The 12,808-nt window shown below is 40.3% G+C and overlaps 1 protein-coding gene across 39 annotated transcripts in view; it reads right to left on the bottom strand.

Annotated features, from left to right (window-relative positions):
- TCF7L2 (transcription factor 7 like 2) overlaps positions 1-12,808 on the bottom strand; it is a 206,636-nt gene that overhangs the window by 115,256 nt on the left and 78,572 nt on the right. For all 39 annotated transcript variants that reach the window (XM_081912086.1, XM_081912083.1, XM_081912084.1 and 36 more), the window contains exon 4: positions 9,291-9,392. In XM_081912086.1, coding sequence (XP_081768212.1) covers positions 9,291-9,392 — 102 coding nt within the window. The remainder of the gene's footprint in view (positions 1-9,290; positions 9,393-12,808) is intronic.

Here is a 12,808-nt window from a genome sequence, read left to right as displayed (position 1 = left end):
TGTACAGTTGGTTTTAAATGAAGTTTAGCTGAATAAACTCTAGCACAGTAGCTAAGTACTCCTGCAACGTTTATGTATACACTGATTCATTCAGGCTTTTTCCATCAGTGACTTTCAATCTCAGGGTATGAATGAAGATTACCAAAATGCCAAGGTTCTGGAATGCCCAAGGCCATGCCTTCTAAGGCAATGCAATTACACTGAACAACAGTGTAATCTGATAGAAGACGTGAACTCTTAACAGATGGTAGGAAGCATACATTCAACAGCTGTACTTGGTTTGTCTTTTCAAGACTTTACATGGCAGTGTCTATTCTTTGCAAAACACTCTGATATCCTAGACTTATCATTCAGCAGAAGATTACAGAGAGATGCAGCGACTTAGTGTTCTTTTCTTCGGCTTCGGCTTTTTTTAAAGGAGGCAGATGCCTTATTATGTGTTAACAATCCATATCCTAAGCGTTTTGGATTTCTGTTTGTCAGCTTAACTCATTAATCCAAGTTCCATGTTATAATATGTGAAATAACACCTGAGCTACATGGAATGAAATCTCCTCCTACCTGTTGCTTCCCAAGGATTCAGCAAGCTACTGAATGCTGTAAATAAGAGTGTGAATAAATAGTGAAATATTACCAGTCACATTTAGCCATGTAACGGTTATTCCCAAGTTACTACAAATAATGCCATGTTGGCAGACAATGTAAGCACTGAAAGAAGAAGAGATTGGTTTCAGTTGCAGTGCACCAGTTATAAGCATGCTAAAGTAACTAGAGATTATGAAAAGTTGTAATTTCAGTTCTCTCTGAAGATTAACTGTATATGGAGATGTCTGAAGCTCATCGTAAGGAATATTAAGGTGGGTTGTGGCCCAGTGTTAGGGTATCTGTTTTGCATGCAGAAGGTGCCAGGATCAATTCTTGGCATAACCAGAGAGGGCTGGAAATGCCCCTGTCTGAAACCATGAAAAGCCATTGCCAGTCATAGTAGACAATACCGAGAAGGATAAACTAATAGTCAGGTTCTGTATAATGCTTATGTGTTCCTATGAGGGCAACTGTCATTAGGTTGTAGCCACTGGGGATGAACAGCAGAACAAGAGGGGTAGACAGTCATGTCTTTAAGGCTAGGACAGCCAGAGTGGTGCCCTTCAAAGGTTGTGAGACTCCAACTCCCGTCAAGCATGACCAATGTCATGGGTAATGGGTGTTACAGTCCAACATCTGAAGGGCACTGTGCTGGCTACCTCTGCTCTAGATGAGCCACAGTTGAGCAGCCAGGAATGAGTGTCAATATTGTGTTCTTGCTCATCACCCTTCCTTCAGTCAGTGCTTGCATCCTTTTAATTCATATTCTTCTTTATTGCACTTTCAATGTCCTAGGCTTTCATTTTGCCTTGCTAGGCATCTGGATTTTCATACAAGTATTCCTAATAACCGCTAAATAATTTTTGTGGAAATACTCCAAAGCCTTCCTAGTCAGAGTATGATGAAAACCTGGCTATTCCACCATACGTCCAAGGCACACCATCACCACTGATAGTGCAACTTTGTGGTGCTTGTGCACCTCCATACTAGCTTGTCTGCACTGCCAGTGGACAAAATGGGAGGAGTAACTATTATTTATTACAAATTTTATACTCCCTAAGGAGCGAGTCCTACCTCCAATTCTAACATAATACTGCACCGACTTTGACAGTGGTACAAGTGAAAAATAAAGCAAAACACCAAACCACTCACAGAACTCAAGGGAGCCCCAAAAACTTCTGTCTCCTCCTCCTCCCATCACATTCCTCTGATCACAGTGCAGCAGGAAGCTATAAACATGAAGCAGGGAGACCATAACTTGGATATTAAGCAACGTCACCTTGAGGCCTCATCGTGTGCATGCTTAGAGCATACAGAGGTGAACACTGGTGACAGGAACTATGGAGAAAGGTGAATTGAACAAAAGCAAAGTACTTGACATAGGTGCAAAATAAAGATGTAGAATAAATACTTAAAGACTTACACTTGTCTACCTAAATCCCTGACATGTACTCTACTTCAGGATGCCTGACACAAACATCCAGCACCCGCCTGCACTCCACTTGTACAACTAAAGATGCAAGGACAGACCCTGTTTCACAGATAAGAAAGGATGCTACAAAGTATAAGTGTTTCAAGGGTTCAACCTAATCACTGAGAATGTTGTTTCCCATACTGGAGACACACAGGTGAGTATGTGTTACCATGCAGGTATGCTCTCCGTTGGTGAATACCAGACTGTTTACCCTAATCATTGCTACTATTGCCCAAACACATTTGAATACTTCTGGCGTGCTGGATACATGGGAAAGAAGAAACAGGCACTGTGCATGTATGTTGGCTATGCAAAAATATTCTGAAGGAGGATGAGGCATTATTTCAACTCAATCCTCATATAAACTATCACCTTGAGAATATATCATTGAGTCACCAGATGGTTCCTTCCACTGCCAAAAAGGTAGCACAATAAGTTGCAGGAATTGCTGCAATATGCACTTCTGAAATAACTACACAGATAAAATTCAACAATGAACACCAGTCATGAATGGGATGATGCTTGCCATTTATCTTGCTTAGAAAACAGACCCTTCACTTTTCAGCAGTTATTTGTTATTTTGGGTACTGATTCTGGAACAAAGTCCAATCTCCCTTACTCCTATCAGCCTAGAAACATTTAACCTTAAAGTGTGCACTTTATCTCCGGGCAGAAGCATGGTCCCATTGTGAGACACCCAACACACACAGGGATGTAGTGAAGTACCATATGAAAGCAGTCATTTACTCCCCCAAGAATGAAGCAAAATGCCAAACAGGCAACATGGGCCTTCCCTTTCTGTTCATGCAGATGCATACTGAAAGATAAGACCCACATGTACCATTTTCCACATTTACCCTGGCCTTGCCCTCATCTGTGTCCTGATGTCATTTGCATATTCAGGGGGCATAAACATGCATTTCATTAACATCCACTTAAATAATATCATGTGCAGTTTATAATTCACAAGGGTTAACTTGGGCCAAACGCCTTAGTAGAACAGTTCCATTGTGACTCATGTTGAAGCAATAATAGTTATCCCATCCAGTATTCATAAAGGGCTACAAAGCTATTCCAAATGTCTATATGCCAAAATCTGCCCTTTTGCAACGCATGCTAATACCCAGCCCTCCTTGACCTCATATTATGCAGCATTCTTCGTTGTAAGGAATGAAATGAAACATGCACAAACCCTTCCCTTTGTAGTACCACAGGATTCTGGTAGGATTTCAACATGCAGCCTGTGTGCAAAGATGGTAGCTTTGAAGACCCTGGGAAGAAGAAAGGACTGAAACAGGTACACATGCTGCATGAAATTCAAGAATAGCTGGGGGGGGGGTAGTTGGGTGGCATGTCTCTCCATAGTAAACTTTTGAGGACAGGAGCCTGAAAAGGGGGGGGGGGGAGGCAGAAATATCTATTTTTCTGCTTTACATTTTGCAGAAGCTGACAGCGCTGCAAACCAGTAAACAGATATAAGACCCAAAATAATAGTGTCTGGCTATAAAATGCACAGGGGGTGGGGATGCTACATTTCTTACTTCCTTCAAATCCCTCCTCAAAACTCACATTTCCATGAAGGCTTTGTGCCACCGTACCTTACACCACCATCACCTGCACACCTACTCAGAGTCTTTCTCAGGTAAGTAGATAAAGGACTCCAGACACAGCATAGAACTAAGCTAAGGCACAAGTAATTGAAACAATTGCACACTGATTTTCTATTTACCACTGGTGCCACTGCTCTCCTTTCCCTCTATTGTTTATTCTATGTTTAAATTTAGATTGCAGGGCCCTTAGGGCAGGGAACTGTCCTCTCATAAAATGTTAAGTGCCATGCACACTGATGGTGCTGAATAAATGCATAATAAAAAAAATGGATATGCACAAAGAACTTAGGCAGCAGGATATCTGCAATGGTCTGTATATCCATATTAGTAGTATAAATTTGGGTACATCTCCTATACTAGCCAAAGAATTGATGCTTTTGAATTATGGTGCTGGAGGAGACTCTTGAGAGTCCCATGGACTGGAAGAAGATCAAATGTATCCATTCTGAAGGAAATCAGCCCTGAGTGTTCACTGGAAGGACAGATCGTGAAGCTGAGACTCCAATGCTTTGGCCACCTCATCAGAAGATTAGACTCCCTGGAAAAGACCCTGATGTTGGGAAAGATGGAGGGCACAAGGAGAAGGGGACGGCAGAGGACGAGATGGTTGGACAGTGTTCTCGAAGCTACAAACATGAGTCTGACCAAACTGCGGGAGGCAGTGGAAGACAGAAGTGCCTGGCGTGCTCTGGTCCATGGGGTCACGAAGAGTCGGACATGACTAAACAACAACATATACTAGTCCCAATCAAAAGAAGCAGAAGTGCAGCAGTTAGTTATCTATCTACATTTCTATGGGCTCTTAAGTCACCCAACACATGATGAGCGCTGTCAGATTTGACAGCAGTGTTAAACTCTTGGGAGGGGTAAGTGACCCCTTGGCCAGGGTAGAAAGTCAGAGGGAAGTTTTGTGGGGGATCCTTTCAGCCCCCACCCCATCCACAAGATAACGGCTGCTGACAAGATCAGCAGCAATGCTGAATCTCTTTTTCTTTTGTAGGTGCCGTTCTAATTCAGTGTTGGCACACTTTGGCACCAGCAGAAGACACATGCCAATTATGGTTACACATCTAAACCTAGTCCCCACACCTCTCTCCTATGGCAAAAGAACCTGCTACTAGCACCAATCCCCCTCGGGGTCTATTTCCCCAAAATTCAGCTGCAGTGGAAGTGCTGGATCAGTGTTGGAAAACAGTAAGGAGGCTCTATGTTTATAAGCAAAGATACAGTTGCTCAACTGTTCTTCCAATCCAGAAAATCAGCCTGCTGTGGACAGGATTGTATCGGGTAAGTCTAGGGCTTTGTACCTGCTGGTGCACCAGCCAAAACCACTCCTGCCCTGAGGTAACCTATCCAGTGTTATTCCCCTCAGGGCTGCCTAGTGTAGTGCTTTGCATGGGAGCTGCCTTTGAAGACTTATCCAGTTTTTTTAGCCTGGATACTACGCCCATCTCTAGAGGCCCTCAACTTTCTGAGGTTAGGCTGGTGACAATTGGACTGTGGGCTTTTGCAGCTATGGTGCTCCAACATGTGGAACACTCTCCACAAGGAAGCTCACTTAAACCTAATCTCCCATCTTGGCTGTGAGTCCTGGAAGACCTGCTTTCTGCAGGCCCTTTTCCGTGGGGCACTGACTGACTAGTTACAAAAGCTGGGGCTACTGAAAAGGAGGAGGGGATGGAGGGTGAAGAAAAATCTGTGAGTGTCGGGGAGCCCTTGTCCCATTCTCTGGACCCACTTGGAAGCTCCTTAAATTTGCTAGAGATGGGTGTGGAGAGTGAAACTGAACAAGACACAGCTATGGGCAGCCTGAGGAAGTACCATCCGCTTTGGCCTGCCCATAAAAAACAAGTCTAGAGTGAGAGACTAGGAACTCTTCTCATTGTGAAACTTTTTTGTGGGGGTTGTTTGGACCCTGGGTGAGAGGGAGGGTATGTCAGAAGGAAAATGAATTGAGGTAGGGGTGTGTGTGTGTGTATGTAACTTTGCATTAATGTAACTTTTTTTTTATGTAACTGTACTTTTGTAATATTTTAAGTTTTCTGTTGTTGCTTCGGTTTTCTATATACCACTAAGATATTTTTTAATATAGTAAGTGGTGCAGAAACTAAATAATCAATCAATTCTTTTGACAGCTGGCAAATATCCTTTTACTCACCTATGTCTTCCACTGTACCATCTTTTATTTTATTTATTCTTAGTCCTCCAAACAGTTCTTACTGTTCCTTCTGTGTTTTATTTTTATGCAAGTTTCCTACTGTGTATTAAATATTGTTTAAAACTGTTGAGAACCACATAAAGGGTGATCCACAAATGGTTTTAAAATAAATATGCTGCAAAAATAAATATGCTGTCAAAATGTCATGTGATCTTTCTCAGTCACCTTTCCCCCAAAGAGCAAAAGTTTATTTAGTCCATCCCTTCCCTCGAATTTGAGAATGACTCTACACATTTTCACCTTCACTGCTTATATCATTCAATTTTTAGGACTGGGAAGAGCCATGCTTCTATAGTGAGGGGAGACGAACTGTCTCAAAATGTGCTATATGTGTACCTTGCTGCATAATCAACATCTTACCAGGAGCTGATAAATTGCTGTACTTCTAACTAAAAAGGTTTGGCCAATATGGAACACACACAGTTGGTTCATCCAGGAACTGAATGCAAAACCCAAGGGAAATAAAATATTTCAACGTAGTAACTCCATCTTCTTGCAACTATTGCAGCTGTGGCCAAACTTTCTATCACTATCCTGGTCAAAACAGTGAACGTTCAGATAAAATTGCCTTGTGGTCCAAATTCAGCTCATGACTTTGAATACTGTGCAAAGATTCCTATGGTGAAAATCGATAGGTTAATATATTGAGAACAGAGAGATTTCAGAAACTTTTGTCCTAAGTTACTCCTGCCCTCTTGCATTTTCAAAGCAAGATTTCCCTCTCCTTGAGCAAAAACATACACGTAATTATAGATCTTCTATAGCACCATAGTACTTTTTTCCCGAGGTTCCAACCTAGTTTATGAATGTGCTCATTACACAATGAAAAGTCAGGACAGTTGCTCACTATAAACTCACCTCAAGCTAAAATTTACATTGACTTCAAAAGTCTTGCCTCCGGGAGGGAGGGAGGGAATCAGATGAATTTCTGAAGAGTTTCCGTTTTATAAGCTGTGTGTGTTACCAAAATACCACTATTTTTGGCATGGCATGATTTTTTGCCAGGTACAAAGGAACTTAAATGTAAGTCTTTGTATAGCAAAAATACAGAAGTATGTCTTGGGAATGGTCTTAGCACTCTAATCCTGTGATCTTGCCCAAGCACTTTGAGCAAGAATATATTCTCATAAGGAAAACTAGAGCACTTTAAAAAGGGAGGGGGAGAAAAAACACTACAAATGGTCTAATATGCCTCTTGCTCACGCAAGAGTAGAATCCAACTAAATTCAGTTGGATATACTGCACAATCCTGCCCATATCTGCTCAGAATTCAGATTTATTGAACTCAATGGGGCTTAGTCTCTGGTGAATAGAATTAGGATTGAAGCCTTACTTCCTAAAAAGAAGAGGCTGAGGGTTGCAGCTTAATCTTACTAGGTTGAATTCAGACTCAGTTGAAGTTCTGAAACCAATGCGAAAGCCAGCCATGTTCAATGAATTTAAAACTTGCTGCTTCTGAACAAACATGGCTCATTACAGAGAATAATTTTTTTAATTTAAGAGGTATATAAAGTCAGGGTGTTTTGTTCTTTTCCCCTTTTTTCATTATTTCAGCACAGTAATTTTAATTTTTCATAAACAGGAGATATTTCAGATAATGTTTGCAGTCCCTTGTTTCTCAAACCATCTATCAGATGTAGCTCCAGTTCTGATTTAATTGATACAAGTGTGAAGTGAATTGCTACTGTTAGAGGTTCTCCCCCGCCCCCAAAGTTCATTTAACAAATGCGTTTAAGGAAATGGCAGAATACCAGCTCACTGAAAGGTTATAGGTATTCTAGAAATGGGGGAGGTTACTTATTTGAATATGCCACATTCAGTGCACTCATTAGGGAACAAAAATGGTAATGACATTTTCATTGAAGAGCCGCATATAGAGTCTTACAAGGTAAAATAGCAAGTATTCCTGATGCCACCCTATATTATCAATAAGCAACAACTGCTGGTACCAAAATAAAAAACAAAACCTACACACACTATTATATACCATTATAGATGTTATAATAAATCGTAATTTAGCTGTAAGTGTTTAACTCCCATTTATACCTTACATTTTTATCATGGGAATCATTATAAATGTACGAATTGTAATTAAAAGGTGGAAAATTACGGTAGCTGTGTGAGGTGAAATTAAGGACTTTGTAAACGAACCAGCTGCTTTAAAAGGTTAACAGGTGTCCAATATTATATATATAAATTTATGGTCTACTTTGATTCACCTAAACCTTTGTTTCCTTGAAGCGGGTTTCTCTTCTATTTTTATTTTATGAATAGTGTGACAATAATGTGGGAGTTATAGTTGCAGTGTGAACAAGAGGTTTCATGAAGCTTTTTGAAGTATTTAAAGAAACTATTCCTACAAGTAGGCTTCATGTTGTAACTTTGGTAGCTATCTTAAGTACACTTTGGTCAAGGAAGAACTTTCCTTAAATACTGCCACAATAGGTTTATAAAACTGATCCAGAATTTTTAAAATATCATTCTGTCACGCACATACATACACACACCTCTGCCTACAAAAATAGAAACCATCCTTAATTATTTTCAGACTGAAATTAATTTTCCATTCAGATACAGTGTGGCTGCATATCAATTTCCCATGCTAGGAAAAGTGGAGCTCATTAAAAAAAAAATTAACATTCTTTTCAGCCCAAATTCCTTGTGTTCTGAATCTGAATTAATAAAAAAGAAACACACAAATAAGAAGCTTGCTTATGAAATGTCCCTTTTCTTCAGTAAAACTGTGTTTCAAACAATCATCATAAGCCCAGTTTGAAGATCAACAGTTATGACCAGTGGTTTTTTTGGGGACAGCACTCACCAGTACTGAGTATCATCATCTCTCTTTTTTGCTGCTCATGGTGGCCATTTTGTGCTGGCACCCATGGCTCTTTGATCAAAAATAAGAGTACAGTGGTACCTTGGTTTGCATACGTATTGGTTTGCATACGTTTTGGATTACAAAAACGTCAAGCCCAGAAGTGCATGTCCAAGTTTGCAACCTTTTTTTGGATTGCAACCCTTCCCCCCCCCATTTTTTTGGGATTACAAACAAAATTTTTTTGAAAGCCCCATTACAACCTGTTTTGGTTTACAAATGGACCTCTGGAACGGATTATGGTACCACTGTACTGGCCCCTCTCACTTTATACCAAAAAAAGCACTCGTTCCTTAATAAGATAACTTAATACACTTTTATAAGTGGTACAAAGGGAAAAAATGTATTTAACTTGATGGATATTTCAAAGAGCAAGAACTAAGAATTTATTCCCACTATTTCATAATTTGTTTAACTGGAGAAGGCAAAAAGTGACAAGCAATACTCATTTAACCCGTTCCTATTTCCCCTCCACCAAAGAAACAGAGACACAGAAACAAAAGTAGTGCATCTTCGTTTACTTACAACAATGTGTGCTGGAGATGGAGACCTAGCATCCTTGAGGGCTTGCCTACTCTGTAGGCTCCCTGCCTGAACATCAAGCAGTGGCCATTTCATCTGCAGGTACTGGATGGAGGAAACAAAAATGGGGAAAAAGAAAAATGAGTTCAGAAAAGAAAGGCAACTTTAAAAATAAAATAAAAGCAAACACATATTAGGCATTGTGGGGAAGTAAGTGAAACTAAAATGCATGCGACAAAAATAAAGTAAAAGCCCCACAGAAATACTTTATTGAGGTTGTGTTGAACAAAAATGGAGTGTACAGACATTTCCAAGGTGTTTACTAAAAGGGGAATAAAAGGGCAAACACAATGTTCTGTTTCATATGTCAATCGCTATGGTAAATCTGGAAAGGAAAATTATGCAGAGGATGGAAGGAATAAACAGGGCAACTCATCGTTACCACAATTGCAGGAATAGAAATATCTGTGAATCCCGGAACAGAAAAAAGTAACTTAAAACTGCACATTAACGTTGAAAAATCTGGCATTAAAGCTGATAAACCAAGTAGGGAATGGCTGAAAAGCTACTGCCAGAATATATGCCTTCTAAAAGTTAAAGAATTTTTTTTTTTTTGCGGGGGCAGGGGGCGGGCAAATACATAACATGGGTTCCCTCCCATACTCTTATTACAATCCCATTCCAGACATACAGTCTCATGAGTTATGAAACAAAGCTTTTTATGTTAATTCTGAAATTACATTTTCTACATTTCTGAAATTACACCACTGAGAGTCGAGTGGAGAAGGAGGCAGGGTGCAAACCAACCAACAGTAGCACCAGATTGGCTCCACCAGTGTGTCTGCACCACGCTGCCCGCCCCACTGCCTTTCCCCTCTCCCTCACAGTAAGCCACCCACCTGCCGTGGATAGTGGGCTCTGCCCAACCCAACAAGTTGCTTTGGCCTAATGGACTACCATAGCTACAAACATTTTATAAATAGACTAATTCACTTTAAACCTCTATATTTATATAGCCTTTTTCATATCAAAGTAATGAATGATTTCATATCAAAGAATGAATGACATAGTCCTATTTGGCAGGTGGGTGTACTAGATATTTACTTACATAAATTTTGGCTTCCCACTCTTTCTGGTATCAATTATTGTGGTAAACTTGATCCATCCAATTACAGACCAATCAGTCTCTTAAGCATCATTAGCAAACTTTATGCAACTCACTTACGTGAAAAGTTTGCGGACTGGCTGGAACAGGAGCACATCCTAAAGGAAGCCCAGGCTGGTTTCAGGGCAAATAGATCAACTCTAGACCAAGGACTGGTATTGCAACATCTAGTGGAGAAATACACCTCAAAGAAAGGAGGCTCCCTCTATGTAGCCTTTATAGATTTCAAATCAGCTTTCGATTTGATACCCCGGCACAGACTTTGGGAAAAATTAAATGCCACAAACATCGATAGACGTCTTTTGCTTCTTATCCGTAGACTACATGAAAATACTCGGATCCGTGTTAGATGCGACCGTTATGAGAACCTATCAAAGGAAATCCAAAGTTTCCATGGTGTCAAGCAAGGCTGTGTTCTTGCCCCTATTCTATTTAACTTCTATATAAACTCCTTAGTCGGAAAGATGGAGGAAGCAAGTACTCATCCCCCAAACCTAAATAATATACCAATCCCAGTCCTTTTGTACGCAGATGATGCGGCACTTATTTCCTTCTCTTGTGTGGGTCTAAGAAAACTTTTATGAGCTCTTACAGAGTATTGCGAAGCTGAACACCTAATAATAAATTACACTAAATCAAAAATTATGGTGTTCTCCAAGAGAAAACTCCGACATAAATGGAAAATTAATAACCAACCTATTGAGCAAGTAACATCTTTTAGATATCTTGGAATAATTTTTGATGAGAAGGGATCTTGGTGCCATCAGATTAAGAATTCCATTGTAAATGCGCAAAGATCTTCCAGAGCTATCATAAGATTCTTTTACAGAAAAGGAGGTCAATATGTTCCTGCTGCCTCCCAGGTCTTTGTTGCAAAAATACTTCCACAATTGATGTATGGCACCCAGATATTTAATTGTCAAAAACTCAAGTCCCTGGAATCTGTACAAACTAAATTTTACCGCTCCCTACTAGGGTTACCTACCTGTGTCTCCAACACAGCCATCAGGCTGGAGGTAGGTCAACTCCCTATTAATGCCAGGATATGGATCCTGAAGATTCACTTCTGGCTAAAACTCATATTTTTCCCAGTGGGAGTGGCTCCATTGACTCTACTAGACCCGTTCCAGTCTAAATGGAGATTGTCGCTTTATGAAAAATTGAAGGGCCTGGGGCTTTCCCCACAAGAACTTATAGCCTCAGGTTTTGAAAAGGCTAAAAGGATGGTGAGCCAGCGAATAGGAGATGTAGAGCTTCAGGACCATATGAGCAAGTTAGATAAATATCCAGCTATCCAAGATTATGGAAAAGGGTTTAATCTAACACCATATTTGCTGGATCTACAAATCGCAAAATACAGGCGGGCGTTTACCCTTACCAGATTTGATGTACTGCCATCTGCCTTACTAAAGGGCAGATACGAGGGCACACCCTATGCTGAACGAGTTTGCCCATGTGGTCTGAAAGAGGTGGAAACGGCTTCACATGTGTTGTTACACTGCGACCTTTACGGGGATATTAGGTCACTGTTTATCTCCCCTATCGTTCAGAAATTTCCAGGTCGATCTGAATCTCAGCGGCTGAAAATCCTACTAGGAGATAAAAACCCAGAAGTAACACTGAAAGTGGCCAAATTTTCTGCGGCTACGATCAAGCGGAGGGCATTAGCTGTAAAAAAGTAAAAGACTTGACCCCTGGACAAGCCCCCCCTTTTTTTAAGTCTATACATATACTGTAGTGCATATATGTGTATGTGTGTGTGTGTGTGTGGGTGTGTGTGCATATGTGTATTGCTTTTATGTATAATTTTACAATTTTTAATTGACACCATTATTCCCTTTGTAAACTATTGTTGTTTTTATGTTTTTTCTGGTCTATGGCCGTAATAAAAATTTATTCATATTCATTCATGTTCCTCACACCAGCTTTCCCTCCTACCTGAAGAAACGTGGGGCTGGTGCTTCCTTGAGCATGCCACACAAGCAAGTACAACTATTTCTCAAACTACAAGTCATGGTTTAACTTTCTAAGCACACTTCCTCTGTTCCAAAGAAGGGCACACATCAGTAACACACTGTTCAGAACATTGCTTTTTCTGATCCTGTTTCTGACTGGGACCAGCAAATCTCACAAGATCTGGATAATAGGGGGGCTTTCCTGATGCCCTCATTACATATCTTTAGGTGCCAGGCAAAAACATTCCTCTTCAACCAGGCCTTTAGGTATTAAGCATTCTTTATCCTTTTAGATGTGGGGGTATTGCTTGTTGTTGTTGTTGTTTTATACATAATATGTTTCTATGTTGTATATGCCTGGGGATCTTTGGATGAAGGGCAGTAAATAAATTTATTAAATA

The sequence above is a fragment of the Podarcis melisellensis genome (genome assembly GCF_964234715.1).
Source record: "Podarcis melisellensis genome assembly, chromosome: 5".
Lineage (NCBI taxonomy): Eukaryota > Metazoa > Chordata > Lepidosauria > Squamata > Lacertidae > Podarcis > Podarcis melisellensis.
The sequence above is the reverse complement of the archived record's forward strand: the minus strand, read 5'-3'. Positions and strand labels throughout refer to the sequence as shown.